This window comes from Rhinopithecus bieti, unplaced genomic scaffold (assembly GCF_001698545.2).
Source record: "Rhinopithecus bieti isolate Rb0 unplaced genomic scaffold, ASM169854v2 scaffold_9581, whole genome shotgun sequence".
NCBI classification, from domain to species: domain Eukaryota; kingdom Metazoa; phylum Chordata; class Mammalia; order Primates; family Cercopithecidae; genus Rhinopithecus; species Rhinopithecus bieti.
In genome coordinates, this window is record NW_016806413.1 from 3,981,376 (window position 1) to 4,008,608 (window position 27,233).

The 27,233-nt window shown below is 42.6% G+C and overlaps 1 protein-coding gene and 1 long non-coding RNA gene across 2 annotated transcripts in view; one reads left to right on the forward strand and one right to left on the reverse strand.

Moving 5' to 3' along the window:
• LOC108532347 (uncharacterized) overlaps positions 1-27,233 on the forward strand; it is a 36,058-nt gene that overhangs the window by 4,208 nt on the left and 4,617 nt on the right. Inside the window, exons 3-6 of the long non-coding RNA XR_001886421.1 lie at positions 176-484; positions 567-678; positions 1,999-2,213; positions 2,607-2,698. This is a non-coding gene — a long non-coding RNA (uncharacterized LOC108532347). The remainder of the gene's footprint in view (positions 1-175; positions 485-566; positions 679-1,998; positions 2,214-2,606; positions 2,699-27,233) is intronic.
• Positions 5,678-27,233, reverse strand: part of NKTR (natural killer cell triggering receptor) — a 50,802-nt gene continuing 29,246 nt past the window's right edge. Inside the window, 13 exon segments of the mRNA XM_017876380.1 lie at positions 5,678-8,499; positions 10,412-10,513; positions 11,021-11,077; positions 11,822-11,917; positions 14,649-17,537; positions 18,745-18,890; positions 19,713-19,800; positions 20,666-20,821; positions 21,904-21,989; positions 21,991-22,059; positions 22,062-22,123; positions 23,383-23,546; positions 24,133-24,162. Coding sequence (XP_017731869.1) covers positions 8,412-8,499; positions 10,412-10,513; positions 11,021-11,077; positions 11,822-11,917; positions 14,649-17,537; positions 18,745-18,890; positions 19,713-19,800; positions 20,666-20,821; positions 21,904-21,989; positions 21,991-22,059; positions 22,062-22,123; positions 23,383-23,546; positions 24,133-24,162 — 4,033 coding nt within the window. The 3' untranslated portion in view covers positions 5,678-8,411.

The window sequence follows — 27,233 nt, forward strand, 5'->3', positions numbered from 1 at the left end:
GGGCGCGGCGGGCGGGGGGCGCGGGGCGCCGATTGGAGCCCGCGCGTCAGCTGGGGCCGCCGTCTGGACGCTTAAAGGGCCAGGCCGCCTGCGTGCCGGCGGGGGGCGCGGACACGCGTGGTGTGCGCCGTCCCCGTGCAGCCCGCCCTGCTGCACGCTGCCTTCCACCCCCCAGCCCCTGTTCCAGCCCCCAGCCCGTCCCCACTGCTCACATCCGAGCAGATGGACCCCGGCCCCACCCTCCCGTGCTGAGCCTCCTTTCTGCCGGGAAGTTCGTCCGGGAGTCAAACATCGGTGCCCTCCGGTTGCGCCACGGAGGGGAAGCTGCCGTGAAATTAGGAAGCTGAGCGCGCCGGGCCCCGGATCCGATCAGAAAAGGCTTCCACCCGCTTCCCTGAGCGATCCCACGCTAATCCCACTGAACCCCGCACCCCGGCCGCGCTCATCACCCCCACCCTCTTGCCTGGGCTGTTCTGACCTGGGGGTGAGTCTGGGGTCCCCAACTGGTCCAGTCCCCCATCCCTATCCCAGGGCGGCGCAGGGCTCATTTTGCTCTGTGCCTCCAGGACTTGGCTCCAGTGGACCCATACCTACCTGGCGGCCTCATACTGCATAGGGCCACCCAGGGCAGGAGATTTAAAACCCAGGACTACAGCTGCAGCGATCAAGTCCTCTAAGGTGACTGGCCCAGGACCAGGAGACAGAGGGACCAGAGGAGTAGGGGCCAGAGGCTCAGGCCCCACTGTGCCCCTCTAGCCGTGTGACCTGACAACTGCTGAGTGGCCCCCCCTGCTCAGCCTCTGCTGGGGAGATGCAGCCAGGCTTGCGGAATGCTGCTCTGGCACGGACACCCGTGGGGGCAGGGGGCTGGCTCTGTTGGCAGGAGGCTGTAAAGGAATGCCGCCAGGCTGAGCAGGCAGCAGGGTGGGGACCACAGGGCATTAGACCTGGCAAGGTCTGGATGGTGACTGGGCCACCATTGTAGAGGAGAGGCCTCTGTGAGCATCCCCTACTCCTACCCCAAGTTGACTACTGCCCATCTTGGGTCACTCTCATGTTGCCCCCATCTCGATATTCTGCACCCCTCCCCACATATGTGCGCTTGTGTTTACATACAAGTCCATGTCCAGCTGCAACAGCATCTCCTGGGTATGCTGCCCTACTCATGAGTGGGCAGGAACTCTGGCGCTGGCTCAGGGTGACTTGGTTCTAGGTGCCAGAGGAGAAATGGAGGAGAGACCAGGGTCTTAGGCAGGTGCCATGAAACAGCCTGATGGTCTGTCCCGTAAGACTGCAAAGGCCTCCTCCCCCACCCCCACTCTCTGCCAGAATACAGAGGGCTTCAGGACAAGGCTATCCCAGAGCCAGGGAGAAAATGTCTCAGGGGCCAAAGCTGGGGCATCTGGAAGCCCCTGGCAGCTGCTGCAGACATCCTGCACCTGCATGGGTGCACAGACAGCTGGCCCAGCTCCCAGAAACCCCAGGTTAAGGCCAGGCCAGAGCAGCTTACACGCTTCTGACCAGCTAGCCCCCTGAGGGCTGCCTTCTGCCTCTTCCTCCCAGCCCACTTCCTCATCTGACTCACAGTGGATCCTAGCACTGGCCCAGGAGGTAGTAAGGGAGGGGTTGTGTGCCCATTGGTTGGATAAGGACTCTGAGGCTGAGAGCGGGACAAATCACTTAAGGCATCAACATCAGGAGCCAGGGGAAACGGAGGTGGAGAGAGGGGACCTCTCCACGGGCCGGAAGAAGCCTGGCAGAGAGAGCCGCATGGGACATTGCTAGGCCCACTGCCAAGTCAAAGCTTGACAGAGGGTGTGGCCAGCGCGACTGAGGTAGTGATGCTGGCCCTGTGGGGCCTTGTTGGGGCCTTGGCTCCAGCAGTCAAGCTGCAGGAAGGGCTGGAGGTTGGGTGAGAAGGGAGGGGACGGGTGGTAGGGAGGCACTCAGTCTCCCTGAAGGCCTCGGCTGTTCCCCTTTTGTTTCTCTGGCCTGCAGCTCATCGGCTGGGGAGTCCCAGGGCAGAGCCTGACCTGTGTGAGCAGCTGTGGGCACCTGACAACACTGGATCTGGCAGGAAGGAGTGGTTTGAAGAGCTATCTGGTGGGCCCAGAGGGCTGCTCAGAGCTGAGCCTTGAACTTGAACTTGAACCAGAGCAATGAGGGAGTGGAAGGGCTTTCCAGACAGAGACAGCTCCTGCAAAGGCCAGGAGGTGGAGACAATTTAGTACCTGCAGGGAACTAGAGGGGATTTGGTGTGGTGGAGTCAAGATTCCTGTTGATCGGTTGTCTGGTCGGTGGGAGTGAACAGGTGGAGCTAGGCAGAAGCAGAATTTCTCTCTTGGTCCTGATGAGGGGCATGCAGGAGCTTCACTTCAGGGAGGTCAAGGCAGGCTTTCTGGAGGGAGGGACTGAGTTACTGTGGAGGTGACTCCTAGGCCAGAAATGCATGCCCCAGGGATGAGTCAGGAGTCTGGAGATGCTCACCCAGCAAGGACAGAGCTTAGTGATCCTTTACACATTTGGGATTGGGTCCTGGCAGGGTCGGGAAAGCTATGCCCCTGCCTCTGGAAGACAGCTCATGGGATTTCTTTCAATTTCCCTAGGTATCTACCCTCAGTGCTGGAGCGTCCCCAGGCTTGGTTGGGGAAACCAGATTCAACCCCACTGAAGTTGGAAAGAACAGCCCAGGTTGTGGGTATGCATGTGTGGGAGCAATGCAGGGCTGAGTCGGCCCAGAGGGCATGGAACTGTGTGTAACAGCCTGGGCAAGAGGGAGAGCAGAGTGGGCAATGCCAGAAAAATATAGGCAATGCAACTCAACTCACACATCATGGGGCTGGTGGGGTGGCAGGGAAGTTCAAAGCTACCCAATAGGCGCTGACCCAAAGCCCAAAAGTTCTAAGCAGGGCGGGAAAACATGAATCCACTGGGTGTGGGGTAAGGGTGGAGGTTACACCTGAATTCTGCCTCCACTGAACCCAGCACTAATAGGCTACAGCTGCCCTTGGTTGGGGGCCTCATGCAAACCGGCAGGTTGTCTGGTTTCCTCTCACAGCATAAACATCATGGCTTTGGCATTTCAGGTCTCTCTTCCAGCTTCCAGGATCCTCTCCTGCCCTGTTGGTTCTGGGGACCTTGGGCCTCTCCCTAGTGATTAAGCCTGGCCCCAGGCATGAACCCTCTGGGACTCCTTCACTTCTAGAGGCACCACCTCAGGGGCCACCATCTCTGAACCACTGATGTATGCTTGGTTTTCTAAACATTTAATACACCACAGTTCTAGGAGGAGGAATCCCTAGCATCCATTTTTCAGATGAGCTGAATTATAGAGAGGTCAAGCAAATTGTCCTCCTTCCAGTTACCCAACTGGGAAGTGGCAGAGTAGAACTTAAACCCAAGCAGCCTGGTTCTGGCCCAGAGTCCTTAAGGATTGTACCGCAGAATAGTTGCTCATAGAAGTCCCCCTGCTCTTCAAAATAAAATCAAATTAGGCTGGAGGCATTGAGGTCAGTGAGGACTCTTTTCAGGCTTTCTCTGGGAACCTGGCCTGATGGGAGATTTTAGTTACTAGAGGTCCTAGGTGACCAGAGGCTGGTGAAGTGCCAGCCTATACACCCAACCCCTGTGGGCCAGGTTCACTGGGAGGCAGATTCGTCTGCAGGCTGGGAAGGGATAAGCACCCCTGGTTGTCTATCATGTCTGAATGTGCCAGCCATATATACCCTCGTTCAGGGTTTGTGAGCCATAGGAGGCCCAGGATCAGGGCTCAAGATGCAGAATGCAGGTGTTTGTCCTGAGACCTCAGGTCACTCCATTTGTTGTTTCTCAGACAGGGTCTTGCTGTTGCCCAAGCTGGGCAGAGGTGCAATCATGGCTCACTGCAGTCTCCACCTCCTAGGCTCGTGATCCTCCCACCTCAGCCCTGAGTAGCTGGGACTACAGGTGTGTGTCACCATGCCCAGATACTTTTTTGTTCTGTTTGTCTTGATAGTCTTGCTATGTTGTCCAGACTGGTCTTAAACTCTTGGCCTCAAGCAATCCTCCTGCCTTGGCCTCCCAAAGCACTAGAAATACAGGTGGCCACTCCTCCTTTTACCCTGATATCCTCATGGCTCTGGGCTGAAGAGATGCAACCCTCTCCAAGCTAGCCTGGGTTCTACAGGCTGTGAAGCTCAGCTCCGTGATGGGTCTGGGGTCTCCAAGAGGCAGCAGGCCCACCCGGGTCCTTCTGATTCACAGTGAGGGTGGAGGCAGCAGCAAGGGAGTACTACCTCTACCTTGTACTGAAACTTTGAAAGAAACCAGACCACTAAAGCCTCCTAGCCCTGTGTGTATGTGGCCAGCGCAGACTCCCCTTGCCTTGTATTTATCAGGCCCTGACAAGCTTCCCAGTCTGTCCTGAGATGAACGTGTTCTTTCATGGTACCCAACTCCTCCCGACACCTCTGGACTCCTGAGGGGCCTTTACTGCATCAAAGAACTTCTCCCTGCTGTCTTCCCAGCTCATTCTACCACAAGGCCCTCATGGGCCTGCGGGCTCTCACCTCACTGTGGGCAACAGCGGAGTTGATTCTCTGTTCCAAAAACCAGAGTCCTCTGGAAATCTGAACCCAGTCCCTTTCACCTTATGAGGCATGGCTTCCACATCTTTTCACCTGACCACGTTAGTCTGCAACACTCGTTCAAAGCTCAGCATTTGCCTTGAAAAAGTGAGTCGTCTCCTTTTTTTCTTTTTTTTCAGTAGAGATGGGATTTCACCATGTTGGCCAGGCTGGTCTCAAACTCCTGACCTCAAGTAATCCACCTGCCTTGGCCTCCCAAAGTGCTGGGATTACAGGCGTGAGCCACTGCACCCGGCCACCTCCCATCTCTTCTAAACAGTGATTCCCAGTTAGTGTCCATAGTCTCTTGCAAGAGGGGCATTTTCCTTGAATTACCTTACTACCTATTTAATGCCCAGCTAATTCAGAAGAGTCAAGACCAAAGTCCTTGGCACATTTTGCCCCCAATACTGCCCAACTATCAAGCTTACCACTATCAGAACTTGATCCTGCATTTTCTTTACGATTTTAAAGGAATGCATCCAGATTTGACAAATTTCAGGAGTTGCTGAAATAAGGAGTCCACTGTTAACTCAGTTTAAAAACTGAGTGTCTGCAGTGAGAAGTTAACTGCAATAAGTTACGTTGTGTTCACTAAGAAAATACACATTCCTTTCAGTTCTGAGGAGACAAAAGTTAATTGTACTTCCCTGCAAATTTGTATGTGTATGCTAAAAGAATGTTTTCTCTGGGAGTGAGTGATATGTGCTGCACTGACTGATGTACTGCTGTTAGGGAGGGAAATGTAGAGGCTGAAGGTAAATGGACTGTCTCTAGGCAGAAACTCACAGATGGGATGTGACATATTCGTCCCTCAGCAAAGACATCTTTATGCAGGTCACTTTAGCTGGACAACAACAAAGTGTAGGGGAAATCTGGAGTTTCCAGGGGAGGAAGACCAAACATCATTAATGCTTACCTGTGTAGGTTAAAATCTCTGCCTGACATTCTCTCTAGCTCCACCTCCTACACCCACCACTAACATTCAGCTAGAAGAAAAGGAGCTGCCAAAGGAGATGAGGTATCTTCACTGGCTGGGTCGGCAGAAAGATGAAACATGCACAGACTCAGACTTAGACTAAGTATATATTTTAATTTCTACAAGGTCCCCTTTCAAGTTTTAGGGAAATTTAACTGAAGTGTATACAAATTAGACATTGCTAATATGTACAAAAGTATTTTATACAGTTTTTGAACAATACTAGCTATTTGCAATAAACAAGATGTTACAAAAACAGTCCAATAATGCATTTCCTATTAAGAAGCACAATACACAACATAATTCAATTTTATTAAAAAATAACTTCAAAATACAGAACAATCCCCTTTAGGAAGAAAGGCTATTTCTGTAGTTCACTCTGTCAGTAAACATACAAGTTGAATGCTGCAGCAGAGGGCTGTCCTTCTCCATGGAGAAAAGAAATGAGGCTTCTAGGGCCTATCTTTTCTGGATAAAATTCCACCCACAGCTGAGATGGGCAAAGTTATTGCCTGTGGTAGGCAGAATTTGAAAATGCCCCTCCCCCTTTCAGTGAGCTAATCTCCGGAACCCGTGAATATGATGAGATGAGATAGTACTCCTGCAATTATGTTCTATCGCACAATCAACCTTCAGATATATCTGTGGGTTTGAGCTAATCATATGCCCCTAAAACAGAGGAGGACGGGAGAGAGATATGAAGCATGAGAAAGAGCAGGAAGGCTGGTTTGAAGCTGGAGGGGACCACACAAGAAAGAATGCAGGCAGCCTTGAGGAGGCGAGAGGGGCCCCCAGCTGAGAGCCAGCAAGGAACTGAATTCTGCCAACAACCTGAATGAGCTTAGAAGCAGATTCTTCCCCAGAGCCTCCATGAAGGAATGTTGTCCTGCCAACCCTTATTTCAGCCTTGTAAGACCCTGAGCAGAGAAGCCAGCCACACTGTGCCAGACCCATGAGCTACAGAACTGCTAAATGGGTGTTGTTTTAAACCGCTAAATTTGGGGTAATTTGTCACACAGCAATAGAAAACTAACACAGTGCCCAAGGGCAACTTTTCTTAATTACATTTGGCAGTTTCTGCTTGGGTTCTGAATGCATTTTTTTCCTACTGACTAGTAGTAATATTCTCCTTTGCAGGCAACCCTTGAAAACCTTTAAATCATACTGTTTTGTATTCAGTATCCAGTATTGTTTGTTTGGCCAAAGTCCTGTTTTCTAATGTACTTCTGTCTATCAACCTGGCAAACAACTGACCACCTTACCCTGTTTTCATACCTTCTTTGGGTGATAGTTTTAATACATTCAAGGACACCCTCCCTCCACCAAGGGTTGTCAGCTCCCTACAACTGAGGGCTCTTTTCCACTTCCCAAATACACCAGACAAGGCCTGTGGTAGGGTGGTGCTGAGTTCTACATCAGGCATCCAATATGAATTTCTTCTGCATAATTGGATTAAAGTGGCACTAAGGTGATTAAGTACACTTGGGGAACAAATTCAAAGTAAAGATTAAACACACACACACACTAGTTTTTACAGGTCCAATTATTTTTGGAGGAACCACCCAGAGCCATGAAAATATATAATTTATGCTATACCCTCTATCCCTCTTCCCCTGTCTCTTGCACCTGGGTGAGGTCATGCAAGGCTTTGAGTCAGCTGCAGGTCACAGTGGAAACAGGAAAAACATGCTGGTTACAACAGTTCAGCTGCTGTTGTGGTAATATCCTGTACTTGAAAGACTTGAAAGCCCTGCAAAATGTCTCCAGGATGGTGGCAGTTAGATTTTGATGTTACTTTTGAAGTCCAGTCTTCACTCTTCCAGAGGTACACACACGCAGTAGACTTGAGTGGCCAGTATCTCCTATTGCCAATCCTGCCTGCTCCAGGGGACCCCAACCCACATCTGTACTTGAGAGAAGCCCCCCAAACAGTCAAAGTGAAGATGGCTCAGAATAAACCATTTTTGGTGCCAGTGATTTTTTTGAATTTAATTTTTCTCTTTTATGGTATTTAAATATATGATCTATAAGAGTAATGCTTAAAGAGGTACCAAAAATTACCAAGCACCAAAGCATGAAGTAGAATAGAATTGCTTTTATAACCTAAACTTCTGATCGGTATTGATTAAAAAGAACATAAAATAGTAAGTCCTCAGAGACAGTGCAGGTATTTATAGTTAAGGCTGATTGATTCTTCCTAACCTTGCCCACAAGCCTGAAGTAATACAGACTGTGTGGGACGTATCATGACCACTTTCCTAATCCTGTGAAATATCAAAGAAGTTAGGAATGAATTAAGAACCCCCGAGCCACTGCCTTATACTCCTGGTTACCAACAGTATCAATTCTGGGTGGTTTGTTTTTAGAGCACATTATGTACAAGACTCTATGGAATCAGTATATAAATATTTGGCCGCCTTTAACAGTTCTCCTTCACAGTTCTATGCTTGGCAGCATATATGCTAAAACTGGAAAACAGGCAAAAGAATCTGTATTCTAAGGAATACGTGAGATAAGAGTGAAATAGACTTAAAATAATATTGCAAATTATACATAAATTTCACGATTTCTTGATTCAAGAAAATGAAGTTCATTTCCATAGTTGGCTACTGTAAAATGTGGCATAAAAATATTTTTAGGATACATATCTGTATTTTAAATTCTTCTCCCCACATGTAAATGAACGAGTAACAATTAAGAAGTATCTATTTTTGAAATTCATCTCTGATATTGAAATAGAACAACAGACTGTCATTAAGTTTTTTAAGCTTTTAAGTTGCCAGATATTTACAAATAAGATATAATTTGTATCCATAAAAAGGACATTTTCAGCTATATCTGCTGCTCTCACTGGGGCTCCGGTGATGAGAGTAACTTCGGTCACTTTCACTGTCAGAGCCATATGATCTACAACTCCTGTAATAACAAAATATATAAAAACCTTATAACTATAAAATCTTTGAATTCCTCTTGTAGCTTCTTTTTTATATGAGTGGCTTGAAAATATCAATAGTGTTTTCACTATTTCACTATAGTGTTTCACTATATTAGTGGCTTGAAAACATCAATAGTGTTATATAACTGATGCAGCATAGCACAGACGTAGGGTACTGACTATGGCAACGCCGTGGACTTTTTCTTTTTCTTTGTTGCACAGGTTGGAGTGCAATGGCATGCTTTCAACTCACTGCAACCTCCACCTCCCGGGTTCAAGTGATTCTCCTGCCTCAGCCTCCCTAGTAGCTGGAATTACAGGCACCTGCCACCACGCCCAGCTAATTTTTTGTATTTTTAGTAGAGATGGGGTTTCACTATGTTGGCCAGGCTGGTCTTGAACTCCTGACCTCAGACGATCCACCCGCCTCTGCCTCCCAAAGTGCCCGGCTCATACTATGGACTTTTCAAAGATGTTTTACATGACAAGTTGTAGTAATGTCAAGATTAAAATAAAATAAACATCACATCTTAGGAAATTTGTGTGAAATACATTCATGAAAATGCTGGGACCACAAAAACAAAAAACCAAAGAGCAGAATAGTTTCCCATGTTAACCAAAATGAGTATCAATATTTGAATAGATTACCTGAGAAAAGTAATGGGGAAAAGGTGCACAAACAGTTTCATTAAAGAAATGGAAACCAAAATGGGGTCCAATGAGGGGTGGCGGCGGCCCTGGGCATGAACAGGACCACTGGGATACTTAGTCAAGAGGACCCGGTCATGGGTCCCATTCAGTTACTTTGAAAAACATTCACTGTGAGCCAGGCGTTTTGCAAGATTCTGGGTGTGTGTGCGCGCGCGCACGCGCACACGCACACACACACGCACACGCACACACACACACACACACAGACACAGACATGAAACCAAGTATAGTTCTCTGGGGTTCAAGGACAGAATAGAATAGTCGCCAAGACAAATAATTTAGGAGCAAGGGGAGCCGCAGTAGGAGCAAAGGCTGTCTTAGAGGCACATGGGAGGGACTGTATCCAATAATTAGGCATCAGGGAGGGCTGCCTAGTGACAGTGGAGATCTGCAGGGTAGATGGGAACTGGCCATTTCAAGTGGCAAAAGAGGAGATGGTGAAGAGGGCATGTGTGTCTCCAGGCAGAAGGAAAAGTCCCAGCACTTTAAAGGAGGGAAGCCAGAAAGAGTCTGAGCTAGAGTTGGTGCTGAGGAGGCTGGACCTGATCATGAAAGCAGTAGGGAGTCCCTGAAGAGTTTCAAGCAAGGGAGTATCCAGATCACACTGATATTTACAATCATCAATGTAGTTGCAATGAACAGGGGAAGGCAAGACCAGAAGCCACCAGAAAAGGACAGTACAAAAGTTAACATAAAGACTTTTGCAGAAACCAAAATATGTTAAACATAATACATATAATACATAAATGTATTTTGCTAAATAATTGACAACCTATAAACCTCAATCCTGCTGCTGAAGCAAATGATATTATGCATTTTTTTATTTAAAAAAAAAAGGAGAAACTGGCTACTGCTAGCAAGTAGTTCTATTTAAGCAAGTGGCCATAGTTTGGGTGGCCTTCTTTCTTTCCAAAAGAAAGGTCTGTCCAAGATATGTGAATATTTAAAAACCCATTTTAGATTCAAACATTAATAATAACCAACAGATATTACTTGGCGACTCTTAATATAAAAGCCACTTTTAGTGGCTGCTTGTGGGTTGTTCAGATTTAATCAGGAAGAAGTATTTCTGTCCTTGGAAGGTTACACCGCTTTCTCTTCCACTAGCAGCCCGTCACCTCCCATTCAAGTGCCCACCATGGCCTGCAGTGCGATAAGGGATGATAAAGGAGAGAGACCCACCTGGACCGCCGATTATAACTTCTGCCTCGGTGGTAACTGTCACTTCTCTGGCTTCTACTTCGACTCCGACTCCTGCTATAGTAGCTATCGTAGGTGTAGGACCTGCTTTAACAGCAACAACAAACACTAAATTTTCCCACTCAAATACTCATATGTTCCTATTTCTTCTTAGGATCTTAGGAGTGTTCCAGCTTAGAACATGGGCACTAGGTGACAGCGTGAGGATATATTTCCAAAACAAGTACTGGAAACATTTAACAATTGCCCCCAAATGAGACTTAACATAATTAAAGAGAAAAATTTTAATTTCTTTTCTGCATTGAAAAATACCGTAAAATTAACAAGTTAGTTTGAATCTGGTGGATCTTTGTAGGCAATTATATTCAATAAACACCTGCCATTACAATTTGATACTGTTATTTTTGACACTGGAGTACAATGGGACAACAGATAAAACTTGTCAAAAAGACCTCATTTAGAAAAGGTATGGTTTCAGGAGACAAATATATGCGTTTAGTTACTCAATAAAATACCACTTTGAACTAACAGTTTATAAAACAAGATCTTTCAGTTCTGCCCCACTGGTGGTTTCCCAATCCCTGTTCGTACCTGGACCGACTGTGGGGATCATATGAGCTGCTCCTGGATCTGCTCCTGCTGGACGTCCTAATATTAATCACATGAAGGACCATCATCTTATAGATCAGGGCAGGATGGGCTATACCAAATATCTAGATATTTATTTGCCCACCAAGGTGACAATACAGTGAAATCCCACAGCTACATTTGTTTTGTTTTCATATCAAAAGTATATTGGATTTTCTAAAAAGCCTATTGGATTTCATAAGATGAAGTTTTACGCAGTTCTTCTCTGAGATGCATATAAAGTCACTAGGGAGGCTCTAAACTGGGTGGAGTGAGGGGAAAGGTCTGTACAGGTAGGACCTCTGTTAAGTAAAGTGAAGTGACAGCAGTAGAAAATACCTCAGAGGCAAAAGAGGGAAAGCAGCTAGGAGAACTAGAAATCTGGGGCCACCCTTCCCCCAATATATATGCTTCTTCCTCTTGGTCCCCTCTCTACAATCTTCCTATCCCAATCTCTAACCCATGTCAAGAGGTGAATGCAGATGTAAAACTTAGGTTAAGGAAGATGCATGTGGGGGAGGTGGAGGCAGGGGTCAAGGCTTCTTAAATATTTCTACTGCTTCTCTTGTCTCACTCTGATAAGATCCCAACAGAGGAATAGTCAAGAATTCCACAGCTCTTTCACAGAAAAAACTACATGAGAAAATAGGCCAGTATTATATTCAGTAATGACATGATTCTTCTCAACAACTACCCCTCTATCTATATAGCCTTAAAAAGTGGACATGATGGAGACCACATCACAGAGCGAGATCACAAGCTCACCTATGACTTTTGTAACTCCGGTAGGAACTGCTCCGGCTTCTGGTTCGGCCTCTGCTGTACCATCCTCTGCTCCGACTTCTAGAGTAGCTTCTTGATCTACAATTAAAGCAATTGAAAAAATATATAATTATGTTAACTCACCATGATATTAAAATTAATTACTGGTAGGGCAGGAAGAGGAAAACACAAGAAGAAGAAAGGCCTCTCACAAACTCCTGACAGTGGATGTGACAGTGTCAGCTAATGAGGAAATCTCAAAACAACCATGGTTAAAATCAAACAGAAGAAAATGAAGAAAAACAAGAAAAGGCTGGCACAAGTATGTTCATAGAAGACTGATTTATAACACCAGTAACACTGAGAAGAAAATAAACCAAATCTCCACTAATGGTAGAATGGGTTAAAAACATTAAGGTAGAGAGACATATAAAATATTCTTAAGAAAATGAACTACAGCTACATGTATCATCGAGGATATATCTCTAGAATACAATGTTGAATGAAGAAGGCAAATGTAGAATATCTATATATATAAAAGTATTTTATTTATAAAAAATACAAACGTAACATTGTATGAAGATAGAAACATTTGGGGTAAAACGATAAAGACAAAATTATAACCAAAGTTTAGAATAATGGTTAACTTTGGGACATAGGCGTGCAACTAGGGGTGGCACTGGTACATCAAAGCTCTATTTTTTTTTTTTTTTGAGAAGGAGTCTCGCTCTGTCACCCAGGCTGGAGTGCAGTGGCGCGATCTCGGCTCACTGCAACCTCCGTCTCCCAGGTTCAAGTGATTCTAGTGCCTCAGGCTCCTGAGTAGCTGGGATTACAGGCATGCACCACCACGCCCGGCTAATTTTTGTATTTTTAGTAGAGACGGGGTTTCACCATGTTGGTCAGGCTGGTGTTGAACTCCTGACCTCGTGATCTGCCCACCTCGGCCTCCCAAAGTGCTGGGATTACAGGCGTGAGCCACCCTGCCCAGCCCAAAGTTCTATTTTTTTAAGCTAGATGGCAGGTACATGAGTATGTATCACATAGTTTTTTATACTTTAATTATTTTTATGTCTAATACTTAATAAAACAAGCAAAAATGTAAGCAGTACAATTCTGCCCCTCTGCATTCACTTGGCTCCCCACCCTTCTCCCCTACTTTAAGCCTGTCATTCAGGAACAGAACAATACCTCTGTGTATCGGTGACATTATGTAATATCACCATAGGTTTTATTCAGTATGCACTTATGTTTTGGAAGACTGACCTGCTTCCAGTATATCTGCAAGAAAATGAATACATCATGTTCTAATAAGATCGTAGTCTTTTATTCAACCAAAAATAATAAAGCCAGACCCTATGAGGTGACTGAATGATGAGTAAGACACAGTTTCTGACTTCCAGGAGTTCGCAGCTTAATGGGGGTGTCAGGCCCAGGCAGGTAACCAAAACAGGGAGGCAGGGCAGCACTCAGGCTTATCCCTCTCAGTCTACTACCTGTTAGCTACATAGCCTAGAACAAGTCCCTGAGCCTTTCATGCCTTGCTGTCTTCATTACAAACTGAAATACCACCCACTCCAAGGCAGAGGTGGGAAGGTAAATGAGAAAAGTGGCCAGCATCACTAATAGTTCAGAGCTGTCTCTGTGTAAATGGTAAGGCGGATCATAAGCAGACAGGAAGCCGGAGTCGCTCAACAGGCAACTACATCTAGCAACAGGAACTCAGAGAGAAAAGGCCATGAGGAGGAAGAGAAGCCGATAACACAAGGATGAAATGGCCTGAGTGGGAGAAAGGAGAGCTAGCAGAGGGCTCCAGCAGTGAGGCAGAAAATATGCCACAGCACTGGCCATCGGAAGTACCTGAAAGTCTTAAGTCAGTAAACTAAGAGATGCAGGGAGGGGAAGGCACAGAAGGCAGCAAGCACACAGCCGAGGAGAAAATGGGAGACCGAGTATAGATGGCACGTGGCAGTTCCTTTTTTAAGAAGTCTGGGTAGGCAAAGGAAGAAAGACTGATGAATGACTAGAAAGGAAAAACATGTCAAAGATTCTTACGGTATTTTCAGTTCAAATGATGAGTATCAAGCACAATATAATAAGGGATATGAATAATTAAGAAACAGGTAAAACCATAAAATATTTACAAGAAAAAGAATGCAACACAACTGCTTACTAACTTCCTATTACCATCACAAATATTTTTAGTTTTTAATTCTCATCTGTTATCCATTCTATGCTGACAAGTTATGATGCAATTTATAATAACAAAAAACCTTTTCATAAAGGTGCAGAGTGACAAAGTTGAGGAAAAGGTGTTTTAAATTCTTTCATTGCTTTTCAAACAACAACAACAAAACCTAAAGATGATCGTGTTTATCCCTATCCCACATCTAAACTAAGACGCATATCTTGGACAGGTAACTTTGCCTCTCTGGCCCTCACCTTCCACATGTGTAAAATGGAAGGTTAGATTAATGATCTGCAATTCTATATATTCTATCAATTCAGGATTCCCTTCTAAGGCATCGCTGACTGGCAAGAAGCAGCCTCATCTTTAAAGATGGAGAATTTACCAACTATCATGGGAACTCATTTCTAGTGACAGAGAGCTTTAAATTGATAGTAATAGAGTTTTGTAAACGCAGCCCAAATTTCTCCTCCTGAAATTCCCTCTCCCTAAGTCCTCAATCTACTCTTTGAATCACACAAAACAAGACTTCTTATTCCTTTCAGATATTTGGAAATAGTGATTCTGTCCCTAATTCTGATATTCTTCCAAGCTAAACAATAACAGACTCTCTTTGGGAGAAGGAAAGAGAATATTGCTCACCGATAAGATGATGTGGAGCTTCTCGATCGACTTCTTGAGTGACTATAGGAGACAGACCTTGTTCTGTGTCTTGATTTGGTTTCAGATTTACTTCGAGATCTACTTGGACTCCTGGACTGGCTATCATCATCCCGACTAGGTGTCTGCTCATCACTTGAACTCTCCTGATTTCTTGGTCTACGGTTTAAGCGTGCTGTCTTTCTTACTTCATCAAAGAGAGACCCAGGCCGAACTTTATTTTTGCTTTTAATTTCTATTCTCAAGCCTTGTGGTTTCATTTCAGGCACAGTGGTCAACGCCTTAACTTCCACAGCACTGGATGTGGCAGCAGTAGGTGCTGCCAGGTTCCCCACACCTTGCAGGGGCTTCCATTTCTTATCAATGAGGTTGATCTGGCTCTTCTCAGCCACGTCCTTCTTCCCGGTACTTTCTCCAGCACTAGCCAAGCTAGCAGAGCTGCTGTCCTGTTTCCCCACTTCACTCAACACTTTACTTTCAGACATGCTGCTTTCCTGTTTTACTACCTCTGCTTCAGGATGTTCCGTTGCCATATCCTGCTTCAGAACAATGTTTATATCTGGGGCATCAAGCCGTGCATTTCCTAGAGGGGAAGCCTCCTCTACCTTTGCTGGGGAACTCCTATCAGGAGTACAGATCTCCATGTTGTCATCTGTTTGAAGCACATCTTCCACTCCATTGGTAACACTTTCTTCAACATGCTGAATGTTTTGCGAACAGGTCACATTTTCCTCAGTATTTAAAGCTGTGGGAGAAATACTGAGTTTACTATCATCTTTAGTAAACTGATCAAGATCTGAGGAAACAGTCACTGTATTATGTTTACCTGAAAGGCTGCCCTCTTCACAGGATTTCTCAGGTTTTGGAATATTATCTTTTATGGTTTCACTGTTTTCAGAAACTTTTTTCTCTTTTGACTCCTGAGTAACTTGCTTGTCATCAATCTCCTCCTCCTCCTCTTCGCCAAATTCTAGTGGAGGCTGCCAGTGAAATGCTTGCTTTCGTTTTGGAGCCTTGTGCTTTTTGTCTTTTTTCCCTTTCAATTTCTCTTTCACTTTTTTGGTGTGTTCTCTTTTAAGATTTTCCTTTGACCCATGTTTGTGCTTTTGTGGCTTTCCTCTATTGTTTTCCGAATTGGAACAGGACCCCTCAGACTCAGAAGTTGATGTGCGCTGTTTGCTTGATTTCCAAGCACCATTATCATCAGGCAGTGAAGTATTTGCAGACGACTTGGTTGTGGGTTTCACTTTGATGTGAATTTCACTAACCTCTGATTCAGAATCGGATGTGGCCTCACCTTCCTCCTTGTCAGAGGATGGCCGGGAGTCATTTTTACTGTTTTTAGTTACATCTCGTTCTGAATTTGACTCAGAGTCCCATTTACTACCAGCATAATTCTTCCTTTTGGGCTTACTGCCATTTCTAAGGTGATCAGAAAGATTCTCTTTCAAAGTTCTTTTTTTTGAATGAGGGCATTCCCGTTCAGGCTTGGATTTTTCTTCACCTCTGTTTTTTTCTTGTTTATTATGTGTTCTTTCCATTTGGCCCTGCTTCTCTTTTTCCTGGGTTGACTGTGTAGCCTGAACACTTGACTGCTCACTGTCTGAAGAATAATCTAAAGATGATCTGCTTTCGCTATACTTTCTCAAACATGAAGACCTGTCTCTACCTTTGACATATTTACTGTGAAGTGTCTTTTCAGAGCTGCTGCTGTGTTTTTTATGTGAAACACTATTTTTTTTCCCACTGGATCTAAGTCTCCTCTTACCTCGCCTTCCATCATCACTGCTAACAGAACTATATGAAGATGATCTACTACACTGTGAATGATCACTGTATTTATTTCGTGAATGAGATCTAGATGATGGAGACCTAGACCTTGAATGTGAACTAGCTAGACTACGTGATCTTGTATATGATCTGGAATAAGATCTACTCCTAGAAGATCTGCTCCTTGACCTTGGTGAGCTTTCTGAACTTCTATCACTGTATTTTGAGTAAGTGCTCTGATCACTTTCTGAATTTTTTTCTCTTTTATGGTAGGATGATGAGCTACCAGTCTCTTTAATATTTGCTAAACTGTAAGTGCTTTGGATGGGTAGCAAATGGGTTGTTTTAGCTTTCATTTCCTGAATTCGCTCATAAGAGGGCTTCCAAGGTTTCTGTCCAGGCTTCCATCTTGAAGGGGGCGGACTGTCACTCAGTGGTATTACAGGAATATTTTCTGCTACAACTGGTTGTACTACTACATTTTCATTTTGTGCCATGGTTGCTCTTAAAGGTTCTGTTTTAACTGGTTTATTTTCACTTAACTGAGAAGCTGGTTTTCTTGGTGATTTTGATGTTCTCTTTCGGTGCCCAGACTTGGAACTAGATCTGGACTTTGATCTACTTCGAGACTGTGATGAGGACTTTGACGCAGTCCTTGATCTTGAGCTTCCTCTAGAATAAGACCGTGAGTGAGATTTTGATCTGTATGAGTCTCTGCTGGAATGGGTTAAAGAGCTCTGGACATCCTTATCAGATTTAGACCAGTCTCTCTTTGATGAGTGATGAGACGACAATGAGGAAGAACGAGAACTCCTTTCTCTATCACAAGAGGATTTCATTCTTCGAGTGGAAGATTTTGAGGATTCTATGTCAGATGGTATAAGAATCCTTCTCTTCTTAGTTTGCTTGTGTCTTCTGCAATGTTTCTGCTTTTTCCCTTTCTTTTTATGCTTAACCTTTTTTTCTTTTCTGCGTTTTTTATGGTGGCCATCAGAGTGTCTTGTTGTACTAAGGTCTGAATAATATCCATTATAGGACCATGATCTGGATCTCTGGGACAAGCTTCTTTCATCCCATCGACTTGAACAGGGGTCACTTAACCTATAGAAAGGACATAATATTCATGTGGTGATTTATAAGCATGTTTTCTACGCCTAAGACACAGCTTTGTTAACAACAAAGTTCCCAACCCCATTAACACTTTAAGCACACGCAAGAAGCATGAATCAGAGTTATAGGCCTGTCTTGTTATGCTTTCAGAGACACACACTGAGAACTAACAAATTCACTTATAAAAGGATTTTTTTTTTTTAAGCTAAGCAAAGAACCTTACATATGTTAGGAAAATGTGTTTGAAAACCAAACCAACTAATCACAAGAATACTGCTGAACTCAATCACAAGAGTTCCTGGCTGTTACCTGCTCCCAACCCTCTGCCTCTCAGAACAGTTTTTAAGGGTGAATCAAACCAAGGTCTTAAACAATTTGTTGATTTTCTGAAGATGCAGGATACCTGCCTGAAACTAGCATGAAGCTTGTTTTTTCTCCGCCTCACAGAGGTAATCCAGATTTCCCCTAAGACTGTAAACCACTTAAAAAAGAAATTGAGGAAAAAGTACACGAAAACAGATACAGGCTTTACAATCTGAGCGTTTATGTCAAGGCTCAGAATTGAAAGTCCTCAGCACCACTGTGTCTGAGCCACTTCTACACAGCAGATGCATTCCTTTTCCTCCTTTTCCCAATTCCAAACCACTCAGCAGGATGCCCCAGAGAAAAGAGAATACTACCATGGAGGATCACACAGGGTCCCATTAGCATATTTTTCACTAGCTATTCTGGAGCCTGTCCCCTTCCTAAAATAAATATTCCACTGTGGGACAGTACTGAAGGTAAGAGATGTATACACTTCTAAAAAAGCAACAGTCTCTGAGATCAAAAGTCAACATGCACACCGAGTGCAGGTTTTCCCATTTACCAGTGAACTCATCAGTGACCTGGCTGGCTAGGAAAGAATCTGCTATATAATTTCTAAGTCCTAATTATTTCTAAAATTGACTAAGAGGTAATTAAAAGATACAGGCTTATAGTTTTTGTTTAAGGAAAGCAGGATTTTGATTGAAAAACCCAACTAGTTAAGAGTACTACTTTCACCAAGTAGTCCCAAATGTATTTCCTTTGGTCACAGTCTAATTCTGACTGTGAATCTTTCATTGACTCTTTAACGAAAAGTCCAGAATTGTATCCAATCCCTTTAACACTTAAAATATAACAGACACAGGATTGTGCTTTTACTCAAAGTTCTTACTTATCTCCTTTACTCCATTTTTCTCCACTGGGTGGTCTATATGCTCTTAATCTCTGCATTTCCTCTTTCCAGTGAGGAGGAGTTTCACTGCTGTCATCATCATCTGACTCAGAACAGGATCTTGATCTTGGAGGTGTGTGATAGCGCTTTAAAAACAAAAAGAATACCATTTTTTAAAATGCCTCTCCATGACAGTCAGCTATATGACAGAGTTAAGTGAAAGACCCAATCTCAGATCATCCCATCAAAGGTAATGATTTAAGTTACCAAAAGGATGGTCTAAAGTTCTTTTTTTTTTCTTTTTAACTTTTATTTTAGGTTCAGGTGAAGTTATTTCTTTTTTTTTTTTTTTGAGACAGAGTCTCACTCTGTCGCCCAGGCTGGAGTGCAGTGGCCAGATCTCGGCTCACTGCAAGCTCCGCCTCCCGGGTTTATGCCATTCTACTGCCTCAGCCTCCCGAGTAGCTGGGATTACAGGCGCCCGCCACCTTGCCCAGCTAGTTTTTTGTATTTTTTAGTAGAGACAGGGTTTCACTGTGTTAGCCAGAATGGTCTCAATCTCCTGACCTCGTGATCTGCCCGTCTTGGCCTCCCAAAGTGCTGGGATTACAGGCTTGAGCCACCACGCCCGGCCTCAGGTGAAGTTATTTCAAATAAGGCATTAAAAGAGATGGGCAAGGCTGAGATTCACCTGTAATCCACATAAAATTTTCCTCTTTAAAGTCTTAATGATTTCTCAGCATACTCACTGATGGTTTCACATGTTCCTCCTTTCATACTCAATTAAACCCATTCAAACACAGCAGTATACTTTGCTCTAACAGCAATACCTTCCCATAACCATGGAAAGTACAATTAGTTCCTTGAACAGATTTTGTATTATATCTAAAATTAAAGCTAGGATTTTAACAATAGGTAAAAATCTTTTATTAGATACATAACTTCAAAAAAAGTCTTATCACACATACAATTGTGCCCCTTCCTTTAATCTTCCGTCCAGACTTTGATACAGATGGTTTCTGATCACTTACAATGGGTGTAACATCAGGAATCTTCCTAGGAAAAGAAGATTGTGATGAAAATTAAAAAGAAGCAAAGAAGCAAGAATTTTTAATAATGAAAACATATTATGTTAAGCTATTAATTCAAAGATACATGCCATTTTGCAATCGCTTTTAAAACAAGACAATATCAGGCTTTAAAATATTTAATAAACTAAATAACTTTATGCGAGACCTAATTATAAACAAGGACTCTTATACTTTTCAGCTTTCAAAATAACTCTTCATAGGGAACTTATCAATAACACCAGCCATTATGGTATTTCTGTTCATGAAACATTTTCTTTTAATAATTCTAAACTTTAATATAAAAAATACATTAAATACTATTTTCTCAGACTAAATCTAAAGCGACACATTCACTCTTCCAATGCAGAGAAGTAATCGTTGAACAAGTTGACAAAAGTAACTTATTTATGATACTAAATTGTATCTCCACTCACCATGCAATTAATTATACACTATTCAAATTAGAAAGCATGCTTCATCACTCAAATGGATCTGAAGAATTCAACTAACTCTCTATTCTGATAACTAAAACCTTACCCCTTTAATAAAAGGCAAAGGCAAGAAGATCAGGAATAAAATCTTTCCAGATCACCAATAAGGGCTTCCCTGACCAACTTGCCCAACCTCCTCTCCCTACTAGAATGTGAATTCTGAAAGATACAGTACATATCACTCAATAATCTGGTATCTCCCATATTTCCTACATATCATTCATTAATCTAATACTCCCATAGTATCTTTCAATGTGCTTCAAACATGGATCATGTTCCATACATGAGTGTGGAATGCAATGAGCTGACAGAACTGTGTCTCAGAGAAATAAAAATATATAGTGTAGTCATCCCACTTACGGTTCAGGTTCTGCAGTAACAACAGGCATATCTCTTCTCAGTAAAAATCGGTTCTCAGGCACTGGAGGAATCTCTTCTGGGCGGACCACAGGTTTTTCCCTTTTAGCACTGGAATCAACTGACCTTTTTTCATTGGTGTCACTCCTCTCAGAGTGACTTTGAACAAACCAAGTCGCTGATTAAAATGTATAATGTTTGCATTTCATAATAAAAGCACATAAAATTAGACACTGAAACAACAGCATAATTAATGATAGTTTACAAGTCTCACTCAAAAGAGTTATATGATTTTCACAAAGAGAAAATATATCAACCCAGTGAAAAACCCAAAGACTAGAATTTTGATAGGAAAATTGGTAAACGATCCTAACTTTTTTATTTTAAGAGTTCCAGGAGGTCAGGCATTGTGGCTCACACCTCTAATCCCAGTACTTTAGGGGTCTTAGGTGGGAGGATTGCTTGAGGCCAGGAGTCAGAGACCAGCCTGTTCAACATAGTGGAAGACCCTGTCTCTACAAAAAATTTAAAAATTAGCCAGACATAGTGGTACACGCCTGTAGTCCTAGCTTCTCATGAGGTTGACGCAGAAAGATCTCTTGAGCCCAGGAGGTGGAGGATGCAGTGAGCTATAATTGTGCCACTGTATTCCAGCTAGGTAACAGAGCAAGACCCTATCTCAAATAAAAAAAAAAAAAAAGAAAAAAAAGAAAAAGGCCCAGGGCGGTGGCTCACGCCTGTAATCCCAGCACTTTGGGAGGCCCGAGGCAGGCAGATCACAGGTCAGGAGATCGAGACATCCTGGTTAACACAGTGAACCCCATCTCTACAAAATACACAAAATTAGCGTGGGCATGGTGGCATGCAGCGCCCGTAGTCCCAGCTACTCGGAGGCTTGAGGCAGGAGATGGGCGTGAACCCAGGAGGCAGAGGCTTGCAGTGAGCCGAGATTGTGCCACTGCGCTCGCATCCAGCCTGGGCAACAGAGCGGAGCGCCGTCTCAAAAAAAAAAAAGAATCTTAGGACTTATTTTGCCTGAAACTGGAAAACACACAAATCTTTGAATGAAATGCCTATGCCTAACCTACTCCTAGATTTGGCCAGATTCATTTAGATAAAGTTTAATAAAATGCTATCCTTTTTCACTAACAGGTAAATAAAATTGAGTTTATAGAATTATACATACTTCCCGATTCCAGAGAGTTGTTTTTAGGTAAAAGTACATTGGGTTTTACACATACCCTTTTGGATTCATTACATGTTTATTCCTTGTTCTTCTGAACTGCTTGGCTTCCTTTCGCCTCTTGTTAGAACGTTTAACTTTTGGCCCCCCTCCCTCTATGTTTCCTCCTTCTGCTTCTCTCATGTTCAATTTCACTTTCTGAAGATGAATTCTGAATGAGGAAGAGGAATGTGGAAGAGGAATCCGAGTCTTCTGATGAGTTGGTTTCTTCCTTTTTTCTCAAAACTTTAAGAAACGATTAATAAAAACATTAGTACTAAACTTCAGTGCCTTTCAGAGTAAAAAATGTGTTTACTGAATATCATAAAATATGTTTTACATACAGCAAACAAAAAATTAAGTATAGACAGCTTTTTTCAAGTTTATAATAAAATTACTGGCAAGATTGTAAGGAAATAACTCCCTTGTCTTTATGAAGCCTATATTCTGGTTGGGTCAAATAACAAGAAATAGGACTGGTGCAGCAACTCCTATCTGTAATCCCAGCACTGTGGGAGGCCAAGGTGAGCAAATCTTGAGGTCAGGGGTTCGAGACCAGCCTGGCCAACATGGTGAAACCATGTCTCTACTAAAACTAACAAAAATTAGCCAGGCATGGTGGTGCATGCCTATAATCCCAGCTACTCCAGAGGCTGAGGCAGGAGAATCACTTGAACCCAGGAGGTGGAGGGTGCAGTGAGCTGAGACAGTGCCACTGCACTCCAGCCTGGGCAACAGAGCAAGACTCTTGTCTCAAAAAAAAAAAAAAAAAAAAGAATTGCATAATATGACAAATGATAAGTGCTAAGACAGAAAAACAAAGCAGTGTAAAGAGAATAGGAAGACTGGGGTAGTTTAACACATTTGAACAGAGACTTAAAGGAGCAAGGGACCGTGTCATGCAGATATCTTGACGAAGGCTGTTCCGGACAAAGAGAATAGGCAGCACAAAGAACCTGAGTGGTTGGCATGTCTGAAAAAGGGTCAATGTGCCTGGAAGGCAATGAATAAGGGAAGAGTTTAAAGAGACAGCAGACAGCTGGACCAGCCAGGGCCTTAGAGACCACCGTAAAGACTTCTGCTTTGGATGAATGAAGAAGGGAGTCCTTGGAGAGTTCTGTGCAGGCGTGACATGAATGCAAACTATGGTTCAAAGGGATCACTCTGGTTGCTGTTAAGAACAGACCATAGCGGGCCTAGGATATAAGCAATGAGACTAGTTAGGAGGCTATTGCTGCTGACAAAAGATTATAGGACAGAGGCAAGGTAAACAGTTATGACACTACGGCAATAATCCAGACACAAAATACTGGTGGTTTGGATCAGGCTGGTGGCAAGGGAAGTAAGAAAAAGTAAGATTTGACAAGATATGCTAAAAGATTAAATGTGTAAGGCATGATTCAGAGGCACCAAGGGCTATTGCTATGCCACTAATTCCACTACTCAAATCTAGTTACAGTCTTCAACAATGCTGTACCTGTGGCTCAGCTTCATCTACTGTCAAAACAGTTCTTACCATCTTTTACTGATTTTGTGGCAAGTACTCCACAGTCAATAACTCGCACATCTGCATATGGTCTGCTTGCAGCATCGGTTTTCAGATTTTCAATTTGTTCGATTACTTCAAAACCAGAAATAACTAGTCCAAAGACGACATGCACCCTGTCATAGTACAAATTCAAGAAACAATTGGTTTGATGATAATTAAGCTATAAACAGTAATCAAGACAATTAATTGTAATCAATGACATGTCCACAGACTTGAAAATAAAACCAAACTGTCTGTTGTATGAAGCAACTAGAATGGAATGAGAACTTGAAATCTGCTTCATAAAAGGAAACCATTATGCAAACTGGGCCTCAGTTTTCTGCCTTTAATACAATGGTTCTTAACCATTTTAGGGTAAAGATTCTGTAACATTCAGACTTCACTTGGTACTTGGAAACCTTCCTTACAGGGACACCTGAAATTGTACTGCTTACTATCCGACCCATTTTGGAAAACAGAAAAAAAAAAAAAGAATTATATTGCTGAGAAGGCCATCCCTGAGCACAGATTAACTCCTTCAGTGACATGAGAGCCATGGGGTTTCAAAACGACTATATTCTGTGATTCTAAAGAATAGTTTGGCTATGAGATTAAGCCAGCCATCAAGAGGGCTCCCTTGAGGGCTCAACCATGGTCCACTCTCTCTTTATGGCTGGCCACCCAAACACTTCCCCAATGTAGTAAGAATGTAACTCTTACCCATCCAGGTGTGGAGCAGGCTTTGTGGTACTATGTAATAAACACCAACACAAAGATGATGTCAAACAGGATGTGTTCAGGTGAAGAGAGCAGAAAGGTTTAAACACAGCATGTAGAGAACAAAGAAGTAAAGATAAAAAGATAGGGGAAAAAGTTAAACATGATATACATCTAACCTTAAAAACCCCAAAACAGCAACAGTAGCCATTTTACTAATTTAAAAAACTCAAAATTATAATGAATTACAATCATCTCTATTAGATTATATATATGTATATATATGAAATCAGTTTGATTTTACTTATAGCCATAAATATACAATATGAATACACATAAAAATTAAAGTTACTCTCAAATCCAAAACAACAAAACACTTAAAAAAAAAAAAAACCTCAAAATTTATCAGCATAATTAAATAAGAAAAGCACCTCTTATTTGCCCTATGGAAAGAAAGTGTGATTAACATTTGCCTCACACACTTAAATGTTTTCTTATTTGTTATTTCTCATACTGAGTCAGTCCACATTTTTAGGCAGGCAGACAGAGGTAGGTCTTAGGAGTTCTGTTTCCAGAATTCCTGCCCATCTTTCTTCACCCAAGGTGAAGCTCTGACACAGCAACTCTGAAAATGCGATAGGGAGAAAAGCTTCAATCTGCCATCCCTTCTGACAGCAAAGTAATGATGGATAACATTACAGACATTTTAAATTTCCATGGCCCAGAAAACACCCAACCGGCTTCTTCTACAGTCACCAACTGTCAGACAGTCACTCTTGGGAAGCCTACGGGGTACATTTCGTTAAGATATTTTGAACCCAAGCTAGTTTTCCCATAGCATTTTCACAGATCTTCACATTATATGAATTGCAGTGGAAAACATTCAAAAGCAGATAATTAGACTCAGAATTATATACCACAAGCATCTTGATTTATAAGAATGAGAAATAGATATATAAGAGATAGAAAATTTGAAAGAGAAAAATATCACTAGATGTCAGGCCATGTTAAAGCAGTCAACTGTACTAGAAGCTCCCACATAAATTTTTGTATTCATTTTAAGGCAATTTTAAGACATGTAAGTGAACAAAACCCAGTTTTTAACCTTTGTAACAACGCTAAAATATTTATTGTACAAGGATTTGTAATGCTTATACTTACATTAAGAATATTCAGTTCTGTAAGAGCACTACATAATTTAATTTAAAAAAATTAAAATGTCAACTTAAGAAGTTCCAGAATTTTAAAGAAAATATTAAGTTTTAAAAGCACAAATCTCAAATATTCCTTAGAAGACTGAAAAGTGGAAATTCACGCCAATGTAATTACAAAATAAAACAGCCAGCAAAAAGAAAACAAAACAAAAACTAGTGAATTAATGAGCCACCAGTGTTTAAACCATTAAACTAGCAGCCAGAAACCACCTTGGATGGTAACTTCAAGATAGAAATGTGCTTTAATTATAAAACTTTACCAAAGTACACTAAAGACAAGAAATTTGTACAGAAGCTAGTGATTCTATTATATGAAAGATGTAAAGAATGCTTTTATTTTTATTTGTTTATTTTGAGATGGAGTCTCACTCTGTTGCCCAGGCTGGAGGACGATGGCACGATCTCAGCTCACTCCAAACCTCTGCCTCCCAGATTCAAGTGATTCTCCTGCCTCAGCCTACTGAGTAGATGGGATTACAGCCATGCGCCACGAGGCCCGGCTAATTTCTGTATTTTTAATAGGACGGGATTTCACCATGTTGGCCAGGCTGGTCTCAAACTCCTGACCTCAGGTGATCTGCCTGTCTCGGCCTCTCAAAGTGCTGGGATTATAGGCGTGCGCCACCACACCCGGCCAAAAGTGCTTTTAAAAAAGTAAATTTTTCTACAATGTAAGGGGTCAGCCCCAAATATGTAGAAGTAAAAACAATGTATGGGTTCCAGATTAGATACATTCCTTCTCCTTCCTTGATCCTTTCCCCCATAACTCACTGATCCTGTAGTATTGGGGAAAGCCTGTAAATTTTACTTAAAACATAAAGAGCCCAATTCAATATGCCATCCTGGCTAACAGAAAGGCTGTAAAAACCACCTTATGGCAAACCTTTGGAGAAAATGGTGAAATAAAACATTCCAGAGTAACGTAGTGATGCAGCAACATACTACTTGAGATTCAATTTGAGGATGGAATAGCTATCCTTATGATATTCAAATTTAGTTTTTCATTCAAATGAAAACTGCCAAGAATAGGCAAACTTGGTCCTTTATTGTAGTAGTGCAGAAAACAAATGAAGACAGGAATGACTCTTTCAAGGACAACTCAGCCTGCCCATGGTGCCTAAATCTGATGTGAATGATTTAAGTCCATTACTTGCATCTGCAACTCAAGATACAGAAATAAAAGTTTGTACTTTAATTGGATTAAATTACATATTAAGAATACTAAAAATATTTAACAAAAAGAAGCCCTCTGGGGTTCTCAACCTACATTCCAGGAGTAGAAATTCCAATGTAAAGCAGGGTTACTGGCACTTGGCTAATATATGGATGAACAGAGGACATTAGCCAAAGAGGGTTACAAAAGGGCAGAGAGAACTAATATGCACAGTCCAGACTATTCAATTCTACTAAAAGAAGCAGAGAGTTCATCTCACTAACTCTTGATCTTTCAGAACTTTCAATGGAAAAAATAATTGCATTGATCTTAAAAGCAGCTGTTTAAAGAGCTATGCAATGGTGACACATGCTCAGTAAGTTAAGGTCAGAGGCTATGAAAAATGTTTAAAATTTATATATGCTTATGAAAACATACCTAAAAAAGAAAAAACCACAAAGAACATTTCAAATTATAAAACCTTTCAATATTTATGCATTTCCATTTTCTCTTTTACTTAGAGACAGTGATTTTCCTGTTTCCCCGACCCCTGAATCTACTTTAAAAAACATGTGTGCAAGGTATTTAAGCCTTATGAATCCTAGAAATTGACAAGTGTCACTGCTACTCCAAAACCAATCTATAGTTTTATACCGTTAGCAGATAAGCTTTTGCGCCCTTATACAGAAATGACTAATTCCACACTGAAATGAGAACTAAAACCATACTACAAACTA